This window comes from Symphodus melops (assembly GCF_947650265.1).
Source record: "Symphodus melops genome assembly, chromosome: 8".
Lineage (NCBI taxonomy): Eukaryota > Metazoa > Chordata > Actinopteri > Labriformes > Labridae > Symphodus > Symphodus melops.
The window spans coordinates 18,010,376-18,033,590 of record NC_136698.1 but is presented as its reverse complement, the minus strand read 5'-3'; the positions used below and the strand labels follow the sequence as shown (position 1 = coordinate 18,033,590).

The 23,215-nt window shown below is 44.2% G+C and overlaps 1 protein-coding gene across 4 annotated transcripts; it reads right to left on the bottom strand.

Annotated features, from left to right (window-relative positions):
* Window positions 1-546: 546 nt before the first annotated feature.
* abl2 (c-abl oncogene 2, non-receptor tyrosine kinase) lies at window positions 547-23,003 on the bottom strand. Of its 4 annotated transcripts, none has more exons than XM_079351480.1 (11): window positions 22,308-23,003; window positions 12,435-12,599; window positions 9,791-10,086; window positions 9,418-9,690; window positions 9,057-9,141; window positions 8,291-8,468; window positions 7,993-8,177; window positions 7,750-7,902; window positions 7,360-7,449; window positions 6,943-7,122; window positions 547-5,512 (listed from the first exon to the last, which is right to left on the bottom strand). In XM_079351480.1, exons 1-11 carry the CDS (start codon window positions 22,522-22,524, stop codon window positions 3,693-3,695), a joined length of 3,642 nt encoding a protein of 1,213 aa, XP_079207606.1. In that variant the 5' UTR covers window positions 22,525-23,003; the 3' UTR covers window positions 547-3,692. The 4 variants fall into 4 exon arrangements, with proteins under 4 accessions (XP_079207606.1, XP_079207607.1, XP_079207608.1 ...); XM_079351481.1 differs by having other exon boundaries at window positions 12,435-12,596; XM_079351482.1 differs by lacking the exon at window positions 22,308-23,003 and adding an exon at window positions 12,731-12,857 and having other exon boundaries at window positions 12,435-12,596.
* Window positions 23,004-23,215: the final 212 nt, after the last annotated feature.

The following is a 23,215-nucleotide window of genomic DNA, read 5'->3' as shown; positions in this document are numbered from 1 at the left end:
TAAGCAGTACTGTTAGACAATAATGCACCATAGTTCTCTCCATTTATGACTAACATCTCTTGGGTAATAATCATTAATCTGAAAATTAAAAATTGACTACAGTATATGCAAGGCAGATTTCAATCCGGTGTCAAAAAAAAATGAACAAAAAACGGATCAATTTAAGAAACATTGTCAGCAATTCATTTCCCCACTGGTTGTTTCACAAGTGAGTTATAACTGGGGACGTTTATTTCTTGATACATTTCTAAATACATTCATGATTTTGACAATTCATTCATTCTGTCAAAAGTTTTGGTTTTGGCATAGATGATGAATTGTATCACAATCCATCCACCATGACAGCCTGATTTAAAATAAATAAATACATCAGTATAAGGTATCGTTAGAGGGCGAATAAACAAGTTCATTAGTTTTCAAAGGTTGAACTCTATTTTGAAATGAGGATTTCAAATTTTCATTCATGCAATTATTAATTTAACCTTCTGCTTGTTCTATTTCACTGTTGATACTTTTATTTAGAGATGCAACCACAAGCCAAAAAAGTACTCATCAATATCTTTATTATTTACAATAGGCTTAACACTGATAAGCAAAACTTCACAGTAATATAACGTGAACTTTAAATAGAAAAACAAAACAAAAAAACACAAAATATATGTTTTTTGTACAATAAAAAAAATGAATGTTAACATCTCTGCCATGTTTCATCCCTGTTTAGATTCACATATTCCATTTCTGTATGTGTTGGTTTACATTGCACTCGTACAACAGAAGAAGTGGCCTTTGGTATAACGATGTGTATACACGTTTATCCAAAGCTGTTCTCCAAAACAGGGAGACAGAAGGGAAGAAAGATATGCAGGATGAATGCACACAACAAAAGGACAGACGATGCAGAGAACTGATACTGAGAATGAGCAGAGTTTTGTGGTCTGTTTGAATATTGATCATGGTAGTTTAAACACTAGATTTGTGGAAAAAAACAACATTGCTACCAAGTCATTCATTTAGAATGAACATGTTTTTATTTCGAAACCATAAAAAAGGTCCAGACTGGAAATGTGTTCATTTCTGTAGTATGATACTTCCTCTTTAGCTCTTTGATAAGGCTGTTTGGAGAGATATGCACTTCTAATTAGCAGAAACATTACAAGCAATGAGGCCAGACTGGTGCCAGACATTTATTGGACTATTCTTTTTTTCTTAATGAAGTTCTTGTGTGGTCAGATAAAAAGGCAAATTTGCAGCTTCTGATTAATGCATTGGGCTCTTATGTGTTGGAAGAACCATTTTTAGGTTTTCTTGGCCTCTTATATAGGCCCTTTGTCTATCAAATAAAATAATGCTTATTAAGAAAGTGCAACACCTTTCGGTTTCAAGTTTGAATCTGACCATTAAACTCCAACTGTCATGAATGCATGGTGTAGTGAGTGTGTCTTTATAATCTTACGACAAAGGAAAGAAAACACATGAAGGTTGTAATGATTGACTTTGTAATATCTGTGAAATTTTGCAGCCAAAGTGTTTTGCACATAAATTATTTGTTCACAAAAAGGCACCAATAAACACTAAAAAGCATGATGGCGTTTTTTAAGTTGTTGTGATTTGAAACTCAGTGAATAGAAATGTATCCTATATCTCAAACGATACTGTTTGGCAAGAACATGGACATTTATACTGACACACGGTTACGTGAAATCGTTACATAAAATTCACCAGAAAAACAAGTAGACGAAACTTTGACTTGTCAGTCAATCAAGTGTCATCAACAAGCTATTTGAAAGTGTTATGGACCTGCAGTGTTTACAGATTACATAGTGTGTTAGTACATGTGTCAATGAAGTGATGTGTCTGAGGCCTTATCCAGTGTACGTTAAGATGTGAAGGACAGAAAATAAAACATACCTGTGACTTGTGTCTTTGTACACACTTTTGCTTGTGCTCAAATAAACAGAGCATCTGTTTCTGGACTTAATTATGCAAGTGACAAGAATTAGAAGCACGGGCCAATAAAAAAACCAAAAAAACCAAAAAAAACAACCTAATAAATAAAAACAAATTAAATGGCACCTTAAGATTTTAAAGAGTCATGCAGGTGAACATTCGACCGGATACAGAACGGAAGAATAATACATTCATAAAGCAGATATTCAGATCTGGGTGGATGAGCCTCAGTCTTGTAATACATCTCTTCAGTCAATAACATTGCTCTTTATCTTAGAAGCAACACATAAATCTTTAGTTTCCTGGATATGAAATAAATCAAATATTTACATAAATTTTCTCTGTGCTTTTAATTAAAAAAACAAAAAAACAAAAAAAAAAACAGGAATAATTTAAAATTCAAGTTCATACATAGACATTCTAAAACGCATTTTTTGATCAAATAATGAACAAATTGCTCATGTGCTGAAGACATACTGCAGTTGGTTGAGAGATCAGTACTGTGTGATTCATGTAAAGTAGGTCTCTGCATATCGCAGTGTTCATACATTGACGTATTTGAGGCACTGAGGCCATGACAAGGCTACAGGGAATCCAGCACTGTCCATACTCAGAAGGACACTTATAGAAACACTGTCCCAGTTCACCTGCTCATGCGCTACCCTGTGCTCTCTCTCTCCTAACTCTTTAACGCTCCATGATAAAAGGTAGAAATGTAGTGTGCAAGGAAAACTGGACACAAATATTGAAATGCTTAAGGGGACATTATGTGGCACTGTGTTAAGATGTGAACATCAGCTGTGCCACTGAAGCAAAGACGAACGCTATGCAATAGATAGAAACGGCCATATTGGATCATTGCCGATTAGTTCTACAGGGAAATAACAAAAAAAAAAAGAAATCGAATCAATGTTGATACTGAAAGCTATGTTTAAGTTGAGTGTAATGACACGCCTGTTAAATGCAAGCATCTTTCGATGATGTCAATGATCCCTTCAGTTCTCACCTTGAGTAGACATGTGGGAACGGGAATGTCAGTGTCTGAAGAGTCGTTGATTCTTTAAAATGAGATTCGAATGCTGACCCTCTACCTACAAATACTGTCAGTTGCAATCTACTGAATGAAAATGACAAAAAAAAGCATCTGTAAAAAAACAAAAGAATTAAATTGAGACCCTATAACCTTAAAGTCAAACTGAATTCAGATGTTTCCAATCGTACAGTAACATGGCTTTAAACATTGCTCGTGGTTCCCAGACATTCAGCAGAATACTTTCAACTCAGTAAACTCGGCTGATAATTTACTCGTTTGTAAAGCACGGCTGGGCCTCAGTATGTGACAGACTGACAGATTGGCAGAATGGGCTCAGGCTGTACCTCCCCTCTGCGCCGACTATACACAGCCGATACACTCAACATTCATGTACAAAGAGGCCTTTATCACGGCCAGGTGGAGACGTGGGGTCCAGACATTTCATGGTGTGACTCAAAACCACTGTTAGTTTGGTATACAAATTTCTCAATATGTACAGGTCAGAGCAAAATTAGTGTCCACACTGGCTTTTAATGAAACGGTCGTTTGTAAACAATAGAAAATATTATATTCCGTAGTGATTTGTCTGAGGTACTCAAGAGATTCGTCTAATTTCGTCCCCCAAAAAGCAGTCAATAAAACCGGAAAACATTAAAAAGGGAATAAAAGCGATCTGTTGGATAGTTGGAGGTGACAGTGGGTGTCACAGTGGCTACCTTTGCACTACGTCACTAATCTCTTTGATACAACTGTGCAGGTTGTCTAGTACAGTGTTGGGCCCCACGCTGTTAAGCCCTCCGCCTCCCGATGACGAGGCCCTCAGTTCCTGAAGGCTGAGCTCCAGCTTCCCCACCGCCTCCCGGAAGGCAAATTTGTTCCTCATCTGAGAGATGCAGTCCACGTAACCTGAGCAGTAGTCGAGCAGCTGGTGGCCGGCGTCCAGCACCTGGCTGCTGGCGGGGCTTTCTGAGCTGGCGTGTAGGGCGCTGCTCAGGCACTCGGCGCACTCCAGCAGGGCCTCGCGGCTGACGCGGTCCAGAGGCACACGCTCGGTTTGCTGCCTGGTCCTCCGCAGTGCAACTTTGGAACCTTGTGTGTGCGCGGAGGAGGCAGTGGTGGTGGCTCCGTTGGCCATTTTGGTTGGAGTTGTGTTCGTGGTGGAGGAGGACGAGGAAAAGACGGAGGAAGATGCGGGAGGCACTTGTGGTGGTGGCACTGACGGTCTTCCTGTCGTTGCTCCTCCTGATGTCCGTCCCGACCTGTGACCTTTCAAAGTGTCTCCGTTTACTTCCACGGGTGCTCCTCCTACCTGCTCCTCGCCGTCGCCACTGTAGGAGTGTTGGAGGCTGCGCAGGGTGGGAGGGGGAGGAGGAGCGCATTTGGGTTTCACGAGCCGCGGCCTGTCCCGTTCTGCTTGGTGCTCGGATAGCAGTTTGAAGCGGTTCCCCTGCGAGTCCAGTCCGACGAGGTGAACGTCAGCCGGGCTGTGCTTCAGCGTGGGAGAGATCAGGACCGGAACTTTGTGGTTGTGGGTTGGTGCACCTGTTGACGAAGCACTTGAAATGGATGTCTTGGATGGAGATGGCCAACTCTGCTGCCGGTCCAGACCTCCCCCACTCTCCTCTCTGCCCTCCCTGACCCGAGACAGACTGTCCGTTTCCCCGACCTCCCCCCCAACCCCTGGTGCCCTCACTCCTGCAGCAGTGCCCCGGGGAAGTAGCTTGGCTTTGGGCCTTTCCCTGATCTGTGCAGTGCCCTCATCCATCCTCCTCAGCAGAGTTTCTGAAGGCCTTGCAGCACCATTTTCTGGCTGGGATGTTGTGGAAGCAGTCCTTTCTAGAGGGGGTTTTGCACTGCGGTTCCTGGGTAAAGTCAGAGCCATGCGCTCCAGGTCTGGTAGCCCAGCTGACATAGAGGAGGTAGAATTAGACCGAGGGAAGGGTTTAGACCCCCCAGCTATACTTCCACCCTCCTCCGAAGAGGCCGTCTTCCCCGTCCGTAGCCCCAGAGTCTTCTTGATAAGTCTAGGAGTGAAAAAACCAGCCAACCCACTCCAACTGCTGCCGCTCGACACCTGAGAGCCGAGCCCCCCGCCTGAGGGTTTCTGTCCAAAGGCTGCCCCGCAGCAGCGGGACTGACTCTGGGTGGGTTCCCCGTGGGAGTGAGAGGGAGAAGCAGAGAAGCCGCCGAGACTGTCCGACTGGGGCAGGGGAGGGGGAGCGCTGAAATCGGCGGTAGGCTCATATTTCTTATGAGGCTGCGTTTCCATCTCCCGGAAAGAACTGCTCCTTTTTGGTGGCGTCGGGAGATTCTGTTGGAGCTGAGACGACTGGGAGGAGGATGACGAGGAGGAAGACTTCTTCTTTATGAAGGAGCTAAAGAAGCCAGTCTTGCGGTCTCGTGTAAACGTGCCCATATCCTGTGCATCTTCTAAAAGGCTGGCAGGGGACTTGTCTCGTGGCTGCTGTTTCCTTGGGAGAGCCGGAGAGCTGCCTGATCGACCCTCCCCACCGAACAACGTAGAAGCCCAGCCTGTGAAGAGAAGATGTGACTTCATTAAAACTATGCAACAGCTGCGCTTTAGTCAGCAGGAAGTGACTCCACAATGCTTCTTAATAACTTATGAGAAACAAGTAATGAAGAAGTCAGCTCTCAATACGCTTATACATTTGTCACTCATTCTAGACAGCTACATTAAAAAGAGGTAAGACTATTCCCTTCCTCTCTTAAAGCCTTTCTTTCCTCCTCAGGAATTTCTCCCGATGACTCTCCTGAGCATTGAAAAACAGACGGAAAGTTGTGCACACCAGTCATGTGCATGAACACACTAATTCAATAACCAAAAGCTACTCTTGTAAATGCTCTTCCAGGACTTTTTTTTATTTTTTTTTTTATTAAACACTGATACTGTGTTACTGGTCAGGCTCAATGAGGGAATCCTATTGCTCACTCTTTATTACAGCATGGTGCACAATTAAGAAAAGGAGACATGAAGGGTAAGTAAAAGGTGGAGTCTGTTATCGGATATCAAGTCTTTGATGTTTGTCTTTTTGTGCTTTATATTATGCAACATGCTTAATGTTCACATGACACCTTTTTATAGTTGTGGGTAAATGAGCCCTGAATGCTTCATTACTTATTTTCTAATGTTCATGGACTAAAAAAAGAAATTGGACACAGTGGCAGAAAGAATGGAAAAAAAGAAAAAGAAAAAAAAAGAGATATAAAGAAGACAAAAACAAGGACAGACTACGGTCTTTAAAAACAGGTAAACAAACCATTTCAACTTTTTTTTTTATTTCTGACATGAATCAAATAAATAGGTGATAACTTAAACAAGACAAGACAGACAACGGACAACATTGTGAACATTTAATAAAAGGGTTAGATGAAGTGAAGTTACAGGAATCGATTGGTTGGAGAGAATCTTTAAACGTGCAAGAAAAAGTGCACGACAGAATTATTCCACACATGAAGAGTTACCATCGATGTGTAACCGAGGCATGCAGCAAAGGTTCAGTTAATCACTCATGATATTTTCAAATGTATATGTGTTATATGTAGTAAATTAAGGGGCTGTTTGGGACTTTGAATAACTCCATGGATCACATGATGGATGAAGCAAAAGCACATTTATAATGCTGAAGGACACAGATATATTTTAATGTGATCTTGTGCTTCTTATGGAAATGTTTCATGGTTGTTTTACAGACATGAGGACACAGATGTCATGGCTGAACAAATGAGATGCTTAAAGGTTCAGGGCTTGAGACGGCAGCAGGTGATGGCAGATGGATGTTCCAGTGGTCAGTTAGGAAGGAAAATGACAGCTCTTCTTTTCAGTCGGCGGGCTCGACGACGCTGCAGCGTGCTCTGTGCATCGGCGTCAACCAGCATACCTGCAGAATCATATTGAGGTGCATCTGACTGCTTGGTAGTAAGGTAGGCGTGTCGGGCTGTACCTGCATGACAGTGCGTGCCGTGGTCGGACCGTCCGTCAAGTCCACCCTCGATGTTTTCCTTGTTTTCTGTGTGCTTGTGCAGTGTGCGAGATTTGGAAGGCAACAGGGGCATGTCGTGACTGAAAGAGTGCAGGGGTCCGCAGTGACCAGAGGCCGTCTTACAGAGCTCCTCCGCTACCTCTGCAAAGTACAAAACAGGGGAAACACTCGATAAGTAAGCAGTCAAAATGTAGAATAGAAATACATTTGCCCTCTAAATACGCCTATATACACTTTATATGATCTGTTGTGAAACACATTGTTGCTTCAATGACGCGTTTTTCTTTACACAGATGAATTTTTTTTCCATTTTGCAACATAAACTGAGAGACAATCTCTACTGTAAACCAGCAGAAGATGAACTACACGTCATTGTACCTTCAGAAATGCTAGAGTCATGGAACATTGTTTCAAAGGCTTGGTGTATCTCTGCAAATGAAGGCCGGTCCAGTGGGCTCCATTGCCAGCCTTGAAGAGAGAGAGAGAAAAATAAGACGTTACTACAGGGAAGTATTCTATTGGATGACTATACATATCTTAAATCCATGAAAGATCCTGCAGATCTGGACTCTGATCGAGTCTTTTTGTGCTAGTTTCTATACTATGGAAATGGATGCAGGGACTTTTCATGTGACAAATTCAACAGAAAACTGTGAATGACTCACAGAAAACAAACTCATGCTGTGAACCTCTGGTCTGTGTCTTTCCTGGATTGGAACTATTTCATAAATAAGGCAGAACAGAAGTGGGTAAGAAACTACAACTCACATGCTCTCATGAGTTCATAAACTTTGGGTGGGCATCCCTCAGGCTGCTCCATGCGGTAACCTTTCTCCAGGAGGTCATACACCTGAGACAGATCGATACCAGGGTAGGGTGACATGCCGTAGGTGGCAATTTCCCAGAGCAGAACCCCGAATGCTGTAACAAAGACATGTTTACGATGAAACATTAGCAATTCAGAAATAAGCAACGAGAGAGAACACCAACTGAATAGATGTATATGCTCACCCCAGACATCAGACTTGATGGAGAAGGTGTTGTATGCAAGGCTCTCTGGGGCAGTCCATTTGATGGGGAACTTTGCCCCAGCATGCGCCGTGTAAGTGTCGCCAGTCATTAACCTGCTCAAGCCAAAATCTGCAACCTTTACGACATGATTCTCCCCGACCAGGCAGTTCCTCGCCGCAAGATCCCTGAAACATGGACAGAGAAGGAAACATTTGAGAACAAGGGGGGAGGCAAGGTGGAACGTGCACTAATAGACATTCTTGTACACACAGATAGACTTAAGATGGGATCCCTGTACCTGTGAATGAAGTTCTTCTTCTCCAGGTATTCCATAGCAGAGGAGATCTGTGTGGCCATGTACAGCAGCACCACAGCATTCACCTCCTCCTTGTCACAATCTCTTAAGTAGTCCAGCAGGTTGCCATGAGGCATGTACTCGGTCACGATGTAGAAAGGAGGCTCCAGCGTACACACACCTGCAAGACGGGCAAGGAGTTAGTGAGCTTCTGTTTTCTAAGAATAGACACAGGTTGGATATTTTTTAATTCTTTTTATATTCTTCAATTTTATTTGAATTCATTTTATTTTAACATAATTGAAGTTTTAATTATTTCAGAGATTTTTTTTACTTTCCTCTGTCATGATGCTTTTGATGTCCTGTGTGAAACACTTTGAACGGCCTTGTTGTTGAAATGTGCCTTACCTTATATCTGGAACAAACAATAATACTGCAGCCGTCTAAGTTAAAACGGTATTGTTATTTTGCCGTTTTTATTTCCGCTTCTCTTTGATTTGATTCGCTGTTTATCATTATGCTTCCTGAATGTCTTCTTTCATTGTTTATCTGTCCCTTTGTCATGATGCTTTTGATGTCTTGAGTATGCTATAATCTGGCTTATTTTTTTACAGCAGTAATTGTTAAAGAAACTACATTTTGAATTGTCCTGAGATGTGCTGTATACATTAAGTTACCCTGCCTAAGATGAAGTTTCCGGCAAAGAAAACATGTCTTAGGTCAGTGTTTTGAAATGAACGTGATATTAAAGTCATTTAGTTTTACTGACCTAGTAACTGAACGAGGTTTGGGTGTTTCACCTCCTTCATAACGGCTGCCTCTTTCAAAAACTCTTCAACTTCCATGGTGTCCTCCTGTCGTTACAGGAAACAAAGAACAAGCACGCAGAAAGAGGAATTAATCAGCAGGTTGGATACACTTTGCAGTTAGGAGCATGAGACACAGCGTCGTCTTCAGCGAGAACTGTGTGCAATACCAAAGCCAACCAGCAGGTGGTGGTCTATAACTATGTTTCGCTCGTGTCCTATCCGACAGAATCAAAGGTGTTGAGACACAAACAAACAAGTATGATATAAGAAAATCTATTTTTCTATTTAAGGGTCAAACTAATGAAAGGGTGGTCTTCTTACCTTGAGTGTTTTCACGGCCACCGTGAGGTTATACTTTTTCCAAACTCCCACGTACACCTCCCCGTACTGGCCACCTCCCAGCTTGTGCTTCATGGTGATGTCTGTGCGCTCCATCTCCCACTTGTCATGGATGGGTGACACGCCGTATACCGTGGGCTTGTTACATTTGGGCGCTGGGTAGTGCAAGGTGGTGACCAGGCCATCAGCTACAGTGGAGTGGTGGTGGACGAGCTCGGCGAGGGTGGCGAAGCGGCTCTCAGACGTCACATACACCTAAGGGAGAGAAGATCGAGAGTTTACACTGAGTGTACAAGCTTGCAACAATAAAGTTAAGCAAACTCCACCACAAAGCTGAAATCTCATTTCACTCTACCTTCCCATCCGAGGAGGTGTTGATCCGATAGTGGTAGACTCTCCCCTCGTAGCGGAGAGAAATCGACAGCTGCCCGGGGCTGCTCTCGCTTTCCCGGACAAGGAAACTGCCGTTGATGAGGGAGGAAAGCAGGTACTCTGCTGCGCTGCGCGACACAGGCCCATGGTACCAGCTGTGCTTCTCCAGACTGTTGACTGGCGTGATGTAGTTTGAGGGCACCCAGCCCTGGCCGTTTTTAGAGCGCACTTCACTCCATTCTCCATTCTGGTTGTAGCCCAGAACACGCAGCTTCTCACCTGGACAGAGGAAGGGAAGGAGACATAAGAGCCTGAAGGTGACAAACATGCATGATAAATGAGGCACTTGTGCTTTTATCTCAGAACTGAATTCTGCTTAAACCTCCTTAAAGTAGAAAAGGTTCCATATGAGCAGTCCTTGAATAAAACTTGAGAGCCTTAAAATCAAAAGTCAAGTTAAACATTTTTATTATTTAAAAGGTTTTTATCTTCATGCTGAGTCCAGGATTTCTCCTCTGTTCTCTTTTCATTCCTTTCCAGATGTGCGAAAAAAGCCTCAAACATTATGTCACATAGGAGATCATAACGCATTAATAACAGGTTATAAGCAGGAGAAACCAGTCATATGGTGAAACTACAGCAGGAGCTGTGGAACATTAATAGGGCTGGGTGGACTGCATGTCTGTGATAGAGGGCTCGGCAGAGCCGGGCATGTAGAGACTTCTGTCTGACGTCAGATCAGCAGACATGGAGGAGCAGAGAGGCGGACGTGCTGGAGACAGAGGATGAAGGAGCAGGGAAGAGTCCTGGTGGTTAGACCAAGGACTGGAAACAGAAATGTTTGAAGGCGAAAAAGGAAAGAAGACACAGCAGTGACATGATGGCTGTGATGGTGAAGACTAAGCACGGTATCGTCCAGCCTGCCTGGGGAGGGGAGAGAATCTGCCTTTTCACCACGACTCTACCGTCCATCTGCATCTCTGTTTTTCTCCTTCCTTCACGTTGTACGCTTGAATTCTATCATCAGCTTGATGATAGAAGTATGTAGCCTTTAAATTTGATCCAGCTTTATGAAGGATTAACAGATTTAAAGACTAAAACGACTCCAGGCGGTTTATAATACTCAAACAGGATTTCGGTTCTCAAACACTTACAAGGAACTGCTGCTGTTACGTGACGTGCTGTTATGTGATTTTTATAGGAGTCTATTTGTTTTGTTATTCTCTGTGTAACTGTGAATGCATGTCCTGAAATTGATTGCCGGCACCACACAGATTTAAAAAAAAAAAAAAAAAAAGACTAAAGATCCATATTTGTGGCCACTGTTTACAAACTGTACCCTCCTACCAGATAACGGCAGCTTTTTTTCACACCCAACCCGAGTCAACCTGAACGTGGCTTCAGACAATGACAGAAGAAAATTAGTCTGGCCTTAATCTTCATCCTCTTTCATGTTGCTGCATGTTTAGCCCTCCAAACTAAACTCTCTAAGCTAGCATCCACGACCCTGCATGCATCCCACCGGCCCACCTGCTGTCTCCGAGTCTGCCCGTTCAGTCAGAGTGAAACGATAACTGCCTAAAACCAGGAGCAGATATTACAGATGAACATACTCCATGTAAGCTGAGCATTATGAGCACACTCTGGTGTTTCTATGTGACAGACTCAAGGAGTGGGACAGCGAGGATGTGCAAAGGAGCCTGGCAGTACACAAACTGCTGTCATGCATGTGGGCGGGAATCTCAAGATTGAGTCCAATCAGTCATGGTAGAAAAGATGATTTTTTATCTCTGGCAGCTGCAGCGGAAGCTCAGAAAACGACAGATGATGAGAACATTCAGGAACAATAAAGGCTTTACAGTGGTGAGGGACAAAAGAGTGCATGTCCAACTTCAACTGAAGTGTGTGACATACGAACAGCGGGAAAAGATAGAGACAAAATATAAGCAACACTGGCAATCAATTCAGTCTGTAGACTTTCAGGTTTTTCTTGTTCAAAGATCTGATAACTGAACTAAAGAGGATGAAAACAGTCAGCTAAGAAATGTGAGAGGAGTGTGACGATAACTTGGGTTCCGATACCTGATGATGTCACGACAGGTTTGGTGATGACTCTGTTGACACACCACATTCCTGGAGCATTAACTATACGTTCCCCCTCAGTGAATAATGCTTCAGGAGCTGCCCACCTGCCAATCACTGCTCTCGCCTTTAGGATTACATCTATGACGCTGCGCTACACTGTAAGGAAATCTCTCCGTTCTGTTGTAACATAATGTCAACAGTGTTTGTCAGGAGGGAGTGGTGTTCAGTGACAAACTGAAGAGGAGTATCATTCAGTGAGGATGCAGAGAAAAGTCGAACAGGAAGAAAAGTCCTAAAGCTGCAGTGATGGTAACAGAAGGAAATCCTGCTGCCTCTTTGTGCGCCTCAAACGCTAAAAAGACAGTCAGCAATAAGATTGATCATTTCTAATGTTTGCAGGCGCTGCCAGCAGGTAGGTTTCAGACAGAGTGAGAATTTGAATTTAAATTTGTGATGTCGCTTGGAGGAAAACCACATTTTACATTAAAGCTATGTGCGTGAACAGTGAATCAGAGACACAGAAACAAACATGAAGTCGATACCTTTGGTGATGCTGAGCGTGTTGTCTCCGCTGGCGACAAAATCATAAAGTGCAACGAAGAGGTTCGGGTCGCTCTCAGCCGCCCCCAGTAGGTTTTCTTTGGAGCTCCAGCGCACCGCCTCTGTCAGCGCAGCCGAGTCCAGGCCGAAGGGCCTGTGGAGAGCTTCTAGAGAGAGAGAGAGAGAGGAAACACTATTAGACTGAGCCAACAAAGAGCGTGAGGGTATTTGAGAGTCAGACTGATGTCTGAAAACAAAACGGCTAAATGAAAAAGTCGCCCTAATCCTGAGAGTCTACCTGTCTGTCCAGCTGCTTTCCCCTGCCTGAGCCCCGTTTGGAGATGGCGGCCGCTCAGAGCCACCCACTCTTCCTCAAAACTGTTGCTTGCCTGCAGGCACCTTAAAGGCATTACTTTAACCAAACCACTCTCTAAAGGGAACTATTAACACTTCTTACAGAGAGGCCTGCCGAGTCTAGCCCGAGTCAGGTAAGAGCTACGTGTTTATACAGAGAGGAAGTGGGAGGAGCTTAGACATCTAGGATGGGCTGGACTCTCCTTCTATACAGAGTGCAGGGATAACCATAGCTACACAACACACCCACAGACACCAAATCATGAACTAGTACATGCGTAGCTCACACGCGCTGCACTCAACAGCTGCTGCCAAAGGGCCTGCATGTCTGAACAGCTGCCGAGTCCGTGAGACGGCAGCGTGGTGAAACAGGGGAGGAAAATCAACAAGTGTAAAACAGGAACTCTGAAGGAGAAAATCATTCATAATAAACATTGTTACATAACAGGTTTTCTCTTTCTTCAAAGTGACTCTGACGTTCACCAAGCAGTGTCAAATCAATAAGACAACACAGCACGGGGCTTCACAAGTTACCTTCAGCTGGTCATTCAAAGACGCAAAAAACAACATCAAGGATTCATAAAACTCTCAGACCACCCAAAATGTCAAATGGCCATGATGTGGATAATAAATAGAAAAAGACAACATCAAAGCTGCGTATGTGGACAGTTTGATTCCTTCTTCTGGTTCTCAACGTCCTCGTCACTACAAGCTACCACCAACACGATCATCAGGACTAACTCCTCCAGCAGTGCTATAGTTTCCATTCACTGGCAAACCTGACCAATTATTCCTTCTTCTAATAGAAGTGCTGCTAATGAACTGGCCTGTTTACTCTATTTCCATGGGACTCATTCAAATCCCCTCTAATAACATCATTAAAATCAAAGACTTGATTTATTTCCATACAAAGACAATGTTTGATCTTACTACTTTTCCGTTCCACACTCGTCAAGGTTGAGAGAAATAACAGTTTCTATTGTTATCTGACAGATCCAAACAACTGTACAAAGCTACACTACATAGTTCTACTTTGTTCAACAAGTAAGTCCCTATGTACGTCTACTGTCTGACCACATGTATATAATAGGTTTGCCCACCTTTGTTCTGGACCAGCATGCACTGCAGCGCAGCGCTGGCTGTGACCTGGCTCAGCCACAGTTCCCAGTACATGGTCTGTCCTGGTTTGCTCAGCGAACCAGTCCGAGTAATCCAAAGAAACAACCTGGTTTTTCTTGCTCCGCTGTGCCGACTCTATGAAGTTACCAGAGGTTCGACTGCATTGACTCAAAGACGCAGGAGTGACTTCTCTAAACCATCCTCTTCACATTTAGAGTACCAATACTAGTCGTAAAGAAATCCAGAGAGAGAGAGAGAGAGAGAGAGACCCCCCAGAAGAAGTCTTTCCCCACAGGGTCCTTGACTCAAACCTCCTAAACCTCTGAAGGAACAGTAGCGACTAACAGCCTCCTGCTGGGAACTGCAGACGAGCTTTGATGTGGCCACAGAGAGTCAAAATTTCCAAGGTCCATCTGGAGAGCAAAGAAATCCATGACTGATGTTCTCTGTGGTTTAATGCACAGCAAAACGTGGCAGAGAGACGGAGTGAGGGAGTCGTGCTGTAGGGGAGTAAGGGGCAGAGACACAGTAATGAGGGTGGGGGGGGGGGGGGGGGGTGGACAGTGTGTACGGTATGGAGGAAAGTTGAGATGAATGTGCATGTGTGCGATTATGTGCCGTGTGTGTAGCCCGGTCCAGCAGATGGTTGGTGTTGTTCCCCTAAGAGGGCAGGAGGGGGGGGGGGGGGGGGGGGTCCCTATTGACCCACACTTTTCTTCGGTGTGGATGTGTGAGGGTGAGTCGATGTGTGTGTGCAACTGCTGCAGCCAGGCCGAGCCAACTGTCAGCGCTGCTCCTCTTACAAAGCTACATCAGCAGCAGCAGGAATGTTTTCAGTGACATCCAGAATATTAGACATTTGTCTAAACTCTCACTCTGAGACATCTCAATCACTACCGTCCCCAGGCCAGAAGTTACAAAGAGAAACTCACATCACTGGTTCAAGAAGTAATTTAAATATCCTAATTACATCCAATCGTTTTCAAAGCATGCTCCAGTTTCTTTAAGCTCCTCACATTTCTTGAATTGGTTTCTAATCCGTCTCATGCCAGACAACAAAGCTAAATGATGTTCCACTCGGCCAGGATCAAACCTCGCTGGACAGTTTGATTGAGGGAGCAGTTGGTGTGCGTTGGGCATGTCGTGTGCCTCCGAGTGTGTGTGTGTGTGTGTGTGCTGTGAAGTGTATCACATGTGCCATCTCAAGAAAGCATGGCTTTGTGTGGAGCGGAGACGGCATGCAAGTCCAAGGGGCACGCTAAGCCCGCACCCCCCTAAGACAGCTGTGACAGAGGTGACCCTGACACACACACACACACACACACACACACACACACACACACACACACACACACACACACACACACACACACACACACACACACACACACACACACACACACACACACACACACACACACACACACACACACACACACACACACACACACACACACACACACACACACACACACACACACACACACACACCTGTTTGGATGAGTGTTTGTTCCTCCATGTATCAATAAAGCTTTCACTTCAACACCCAGCTCCTCTTAGTGCCAACAATCAACAAAACACAATCAGCTCACCCACACACCATCATCAAAAACAATACTGATCATATTTGGAGTCTGTGGCTGGCGAGGTAAGTGTGTATTTTTAGCTGCTGGAGAACAAAACATGAGGTCCAGAAATAACTGAGCGGAGCACACAGTGCTGCTGTCGAGGAGATAGAGAGCCGGCTGCCTGCAGGAAGCTCGGACAAAAACCTGAGACAATGCCGCGCACACAACAAGCTATTACATAAGGCCACAGGGCAGGCCTGCTCAGATCCTGTGGCAGACTCACAGAAGGTGAAGAGTCATTGATTACACAAGGAGGACTCTAATCCACTGTGTGATGTAATCTAAGAGCATTATTATTATTATTATTTTTTTGTCACTCAGAGCCTGACTGATAGATCCAGTTTGAAAAGATCTGTTTGTTTTTTTTTCAAATTGTCTCATAAATTCAAAGACATGGAGACATTTTTAAGACGTCTTCAAAATAAATGATAGATGAGGAAGCGGGTCACCTTTATGAGCGTAGTCCCAAATCATCCCACCTTTAATGGATTTACAAGCTGTGAAGTTTTGGACACCTAAACTTTCCTCACCTTGAACTGAAGCACTCCTTGGTGCAAACAAAGAAGGAACGACAGTAAAAGGAGCAAACAAGGACTGGGTGTTTTTTTTTAAAAAAAGCTGAGAGTAGGACGTATGTTTAAATGTTGGCTTAAAGCAACAAAAGATGAAGCAATCAGCTGAGTGAAGAAGAAGCTGCCAGAATCTATCAAATAAGCATGCGATGATCGAGAAGTGGTTGGCCGTAGTTCTTCCACTTTCCCCATCTCTGGTTTATATCTTTGAATTCTGAAGCGTCTGTCAGTACAAGATGTCCTCGAGTGCTTTGGGCCAGTGGTTCCCTACTTTTCTTGGGCGTGAGATTTAACGACAATGATAACATGTTTTAGGAGCCGTGTGTAAGTTCACATACGTGTGCCAAACATGTCACAAAAAAAATATAAAAGTCGGTACAGTAAAAATCTCTGGCTGGAGAGAAGCGAGTAGAGACAGTTGTTGTTCACATGAGGACCAGACAAAGGACAATGGCCTCATTAATGCAACATTACTTGTGTGTGTGTATGTGTGTGTGTGTGTGTGTGTGTGTGTGTGTGTGGGGGGGGGGGGGGCTAAGGGAAATATTCCCATGGGAAGACGAGACATTTCTTTTGAAAACACAACACACACTGTTGTATATATCCATCTGAAGCACATAATACACGGTACACTATAACACCAACCATCATGTATGAACTCGCCTCGTGGACATAATCGGTTCATATCATCACTGGAGGAGTGAGACGGCTCCATCTATCAGAGCCCGTCTTTAACACATCCTGGTGTTGCAAACCTTCCTTTGAGTGAGCAACCAAAAACGTGCACGCACAAGTCGGAGGCCACCGACTGAAACACCTTTGTTATGCTCTCCCCTCAGCCTCCGTGCCTGCGGTATGATACATGGAAATAAACCAGTAAGGGAGTGGACAAACATCAGCCTGGACCTAAGTGCCAGTGGATCAGCGTGGAATGGAGAAGAATGGAGGCCTAACCCTGCCCTGCGTCTCTGAGGGCGCGTTATGGGTTAATAATGGGCTGTAAGTGCTTCCCTTTAAATGTGCTGCCAACAATGCTGCTGACTGAGTACTCCTTTAATGTAACAGCTGAGCCCATGAATGGAATATTAAAGCTTTTGGACTAAACTGCATTTATTTAAATATTTGGAAAATACTTGACTTGATTAATACAATCATTTATTTACGAGTGTGTAAAATATGATGGAATATTTTGATGCACATTGAAAAGTCAACCCTCGGTCGGTCAGCTCCCATTGAAAGCATCGTGTGAGTGATGTAAAATGTCTACCTGAAGTGTGTATTAACACGGCCAACTCCCTGGACTGGAAAAGGTGTGTTCACCATGAAGACATCTACAAAGCATGTGGATGAAATAACATGAAGTCTTCTTGTTGCCACCTGCTCTCTCTTCATCCTTCTATGCAGGGAGGATTTACTGAAAGAACATATTGAGTAATCTTGGTGCCTGAACAGCTCATCACTGCGGTGTGTGGATGAGCTGTAGGTGAGATGTTTATGCTGCATTACATTGACTCCGTTCAGAGAACTGACCGAGGCCAAAGTGAACGATCCTATTTGCTGAAAGGATTGTAAACTATGGAGTCGAGGTGTGCTCTCTATTTTTTAAAATTGCATGTTGACACTTTTTTTGAAAATCCTCCCAAATATTGTTTGCTGCAATATATGCTCCTTAAAAAGTGTCATGTCTGCTTGTATCACAAAAAAAAAAAAAAAAAGGAAACCAATATGGATGCATCTCTTATTGATCCTCCTACTTTGAGCCAATAGTATCTACACAACTTTGACTCTTACTCGTCTCTTCTCAGAATGATCACACGCATTAGGCGGGATAGTTGAGGACAGAAGCGCCATAGGGCGTCCGGATTACGGTTTACTGATTGACTGGTCAGCTGTAGGCTAATTGCACTGAAGGAGTGGGACGCACTGGGTAATCCTATGTGAGAGCTGCACACCCATTACAAACACACACACACAGAGAGTGTATGGATGTGTGCATGTGTGCGTGTTTACAGTAAGAGTGTGCATTCCAAGCCAAGTCTGCAGCCTGGGACTCAACAGATAAGCAGCAATGATAATGCCAGCAAGTGAAGAGTGATCCTGGAAGCGAATCAATGCTTAACAAGCTTGGCACCGGGAGTCCCCCCCCCCTCTTTCCTAGCACACACATCCTTCTATTCACTGCTGCAACGCTGCAGCTTCTGTGATGTTAACCAGCAGCTACTTCAACCATTTGGCTCTCTACATAAAAGTTTGAAACATTTTTTTTTGTAAGCTGACAGATGCAAGGGAGAGATCTGCCATCTGCACAGCCAATCACTTTCTTTTCTGAATTATCCTCTCCTCACTTTTGAATGACTGTAGCGACTGGAGGCCAAGCGATAACGCCTCGAGCTTCAGGAGGCTGAATGTTAGGAGACACAAGGGCTCAAGGTTGCAAACTATTGCTTTTGGTTCAGAAGCATTCAGTCACAAGAACACAAAACTCAGCTGCGGTACACTTCTGAAGTCTTCTAGCGTTGCTCCCTAAATGCCTTTAAGTATGATATAACACACTCGAAAAAAAACAGTGTATTAACATTTCATTATGACACATGCTGTTATTAGAAATAAAAAGGCAGAGATTTGAGAGCCAGCCAGGGTTCAGAGGAGATGAGCTGGGGATGGAGACGCTTGGCAGTCAGTTGTGGAACAAGCCACGCTGAGGATGAGGGCAAAGGGACATTATTGAACCCACAACCATTAGAGTCCCCAATAGTGCATGCAGTCTCCAGATCAAAATCATGTTTGAGATGTTAAAAAGATCTGATGATGATAATGACCTCTAAATACTGACATCAAATGCCTCCTTTAACACGTCTTATATCATGCTTCATCCAGTATGTGAGAAAGTCAGACAGACTCATTAGTTTAGGCCTCATCTCCAGCCACTGACATCCAGAGGAGGTGTGGCCATGGCTCCTCCTAGTGGCTAACAGCAGTCACAAATTGTTTTTTGTTTTTTTTTTTAATCAAAAAAAAAATAATCATCTCCACTCCAGGATAATATATTTCAAAGCCTATTAAAATATCAGCCATAACTGCTTAAACCCTAAAACTTGATTGTGGCTAGATGTCTGGCTGCTGTGTGACTTATCTCGGTGGTTTAGGTTTTAGCACATAAGGTCCACAGAGAAGTGGATTTGTCTCTAATCTAATTTCACCCATGATGCAAATCAGCTTAGATCCTTGGATTCTCTCTTCTGCTCTGGGCAGCTTTAACAGTGCTGCGCTTTAGGTACGTCAGCTGGCTAGAACTGCTGCCAAGGAGTATTCAGATCCACTCATCGACCCCGATTCCTATGATCTGTCTAGGATAGAACGAGATCGGCCAAACACTTTGCAGATTTTATTGTAAGGACCTTTAGATGTACTGGAACTGGTTGCCATATGGCCCGTTAACAGTTTTATTTTATTGTTTTACAAACTAGAACCTCATATAGACTAAAGATAAGGAACGAGTTCAAATAAAGCAAAGAAAGTGATTCACTGTGAAGTGAGCTCACAGCGGCCATACTGTATATTCAGCATGGCTTGCTCCTCCGTGCATCACAAGCACATTGCTGAGATGGAGATCTCGGAGCTCCTGACAAGGCTAAATGGGTGGAGCCATCGACGCGTGGTTGCCATTGATTCACCAGCTCTGCACCTCTATCGATATTCCCATGAAGGATGCCACTCAGTGAATCAGCACAGAGCCCTTGTTTAGCTCAGTGTTTTTGGAGCCTAGAGGGAGTCTAGAGGGGACAACGTGGTCTCGTTGTGCGACAGGCGAGGAGCTGAGGGGGAACTGCTGCACACTTGAGTGGGTTTAGTTTGAAGAAACAGATACTGTCCTAATGCTGGAATCGACCGTTTTCTGATAAAAGGGAACAGAAGGAGGGGGGGTAGAGGCCACACATAAGCAAATCAGCTTCCACTGATGATCGGCAGCCTCTTGTTTGACCCCCTTTAATGACTCAGGGGGTTTCACAATCTGACAGGAACTCCAGAGGGAGTGCGTGCAATCATTCACACGCACACACACACACACACACACACACACACACACTCAGTGGATGATGCACCGACACAGGTTTAATATACAAGAGCACATTCCTCACAGACTGGCACCTTTCAATTACAAACCAAGAAGCCATCATTTATCCGTATTCCAATCTTTCATAAAGCAGGGTTATTAAAGCGCTCCAACATGTCGAGCGCTGATAGCTCGGGAAATAAACGACTTCTTGTATTTCCTTCTGCTGATGTGGCACTTTAGTTTCCCTGCATGGACTAAACAGAGTTCCTCTTATCTGAACTTCCCCTTGTACACGAACAACTAACATGATGCCATTGTCCAAAACAAAAACAAAAAATCACTTCAATCTATCAACACTATTAGGAAATAAGTAACTAAATCAATATCGGTTTATTCTATTGAGCCATTTACCAAATTTATGACATCCAATACATGATTATGAATTACACTAGCTGCCTCATTACATGCAGAGTTAAAACCATGTACAATAAAAAATAAATATGATTAAGTTCTGCGACTTGCACTCAAACGTTGGACTCGAAGTTGTAAATGACACTTTGTGCTTTTTGTCCAGACTAAATGCTGGATTACATTATAAGGTAAATAACCATATGAACTAATGTTTGACTACGAGCACTCAACTTATACAAAATAGAAGAAAAAGAAGATTTTTGACAGGAAGTGTGAGACTGAGTGCACAGTACCGAGCTGGCTCACTTAAGAGCCTTTGTTCTATTATTGTGTGCTCTGAAGAGGAGCAGTCTCTCAGCAGAGTGGCTGTGTGACTGCATCTTGGCTGCTATAAAAAGGCCACTCCTGCCTAGACATTGGAGAAAAGGCAATGATGCAGCCACTGAGTGGTTGAGCACTTAGCAGGTCTGTCCTTCTGCACATGTTCCCCGAGTTCCGGAGGGTTTATTTTAAGACGTGCCAGTCAAGAATTGATCCATTACCAAAAGCTTGCACATTTGTTGTTTCCTTGCATACTTCAATTGGTGCTGGGACATCAGTGGAAACCAGGTGAGGAACTATGCCAGCGGTTTAACATCAGTGTCAGCGCTACAAGTAGGTAGGCAGACACGCACAAAATATACAACAAAGTTTACATCCAGGTTGTGAGGTTAAGTCAGACAATGGATGTCCGAAACAAAAAGACATTTCAGGGTTATCAACGTGAGAGCACTCCCATGATTGATCATGTTAATCAAATTCAGTACTGACAGCAAAACCCCCCATTAAAACAGAAAACACTGTGGTGAAGGAATGATGCACGCTGCTTCGTAGGCATCCTGTCATCACCATTTGTTGGCAGTCCATGTCAGCCATTCAGACCGTGCTTAAAGGGAAGCCTTGTAGTGCATAGAGAGTTATTGCTGGGCCATTTCTCCATGACTCGCAGTGCAGATAACAATATCAGTGCTTAGCTATAGCTCTAAAGGACTGCCACACCTCTGCGTGATCTTTTACATATTAAACCAATTCATTCACTGATCACATATGAAGGGAGATGTTGTGGTATGAAACCACAACTGCAGAAGAATAGCTTTGATTTCTGCACAAGTGAAATGATTTCATGAAATAGTATGACTTTATAAATTAACTCATCTTAAGTGTGCAGTCAGCTTGCTGAGTGAGTTTACAGTTTATGGTTTTAATAGTGGACACAATCAGACAGAGGACGTCTAATGTGATCCTGCTTTACTGAGTCAATGGAGTGAGATTGCTGTTTGATATCCTGAGGCACGAATCAGTGTTTATCAAACCCAAGTATCACACAGAGGGGCCTCAGAGAGAAAAAACACACACACACAAGTTGTGAACTTTATCCATGATCCTTCAGGCTGAGCACAGCAGACTGAAAACATCGCCTCTCCTTTGGGATCACCAGGTCACATGCACAACACAGATCGGCTCCAGCACACTGATATACTTTATCAACCATCCCCTGAATAAAACAACTCCTGACCTAACACCCAGACAATAGACTAGGTTACCTCTCATTGAAAGCTACGGTTTGGCGGAAAAGCTATTTCCGCTAACGCGTCGTTGTCAAACTAGCATGGGATCAGCTAGCATATGCTAATCAGCAGCAAACAGAAGAGTCACCTGTACCTGTTTTTTTATTAAAGTGGAATATCTTCTTACCTGAATGCTGAACGAATATATTGATCCCTGGGTCTGGCACGTTGACTGCAGCCGTCCTTCCCGGTGGTGTCCCGGTGCTCGTAGCGGGTTCTCGGGGTCTCCTCCCGGCGCCACTCGCACGGGTCCCCTTCCCTTGGTGCGGTTGGGGCGCGTGGGGCTGCGGTGCCTGCAGTCCGGTCGATGTGCTCTCACCAACACGGCCTACCTGCTGTCCCATCCCGGCTCTTTGGTGTAAGGACGTCTGGGACGAAGCGAGCAACCCCCCCTGCTGCACCTCTGGTTCACATTCCCTCAAGCTGGGGCGGCCTGTCTCCTTCAGTCCCCTCCGAGCTAACGTTAACTAGCCCGGATGAGCTAATGTTAGCAGCTAGCACTGAAACCCACCCACCCTGCCCAAACAATAAAATCGCAACCACGGCGTGTGACAGCGACTGCCTTTATCCCGCTGATCCTCACGGTATGCGAGTACGTACACACGGACCCAGACGGGCAATAATCGGTCTATCGTGGAGCTGTTCAAAACCTTTCCACCGTTGTCCGGCCGCTACGCGCCCCCTCTGACGCCGCCATCTTTACCGCAGAACATTAGATATGTTGCACAAGGCGGGGGGTTCACCATCCTCCTCCAGCTCTCCAACAGAGTCACAACCAGAGCTCCCAACAACTCATCAGCACTGGTTCCTGCTGCACGAAGGCAATTTGGACTGGTCCCCGAGTCCTATTCTATGTATGCTAAAAAAAAAAAAAATCACAAATCTTTAAACTTGTGTAAATATACAAAAGTCCTTATCATGAAGTAACACTATGCGTTTGTTTTGTCGTTTCTATGAGTATACAATAAGACATACTTTTTATGTACCTAATGTGTTGAAGTCACAGTTTTAGACAGAACAAACAGATCAAGGGAT

What these genes read in the sequence shown, in the direction of transcription:
- abl2 (XM_079351480.1), bottom strand. Translation starts at nt 22,524, where the DNA reads ATGGGACAGCAGGTAGGCCGTGTTGGTGAGAGCACATCGACCGGACTG. An exon ending in AAACCTCGTTCAGTTACTAG is followed by an intron (nt 8,469 to 9,056) that starts GTCAGTAAAACT and finishes CCCGTCTTGCAG; the next exon opens with GTGTGTGTACGCTGGAGCCT. An exon ending in TGACTCTAGCATTTCTGAAG is followed by an intron (nt 7,123 to 7,359) that starts GTACAATGACGT and finishes TGTACTTTGCAG; the next exon opens with AGGTAGCGGAGGAGCTCTGT.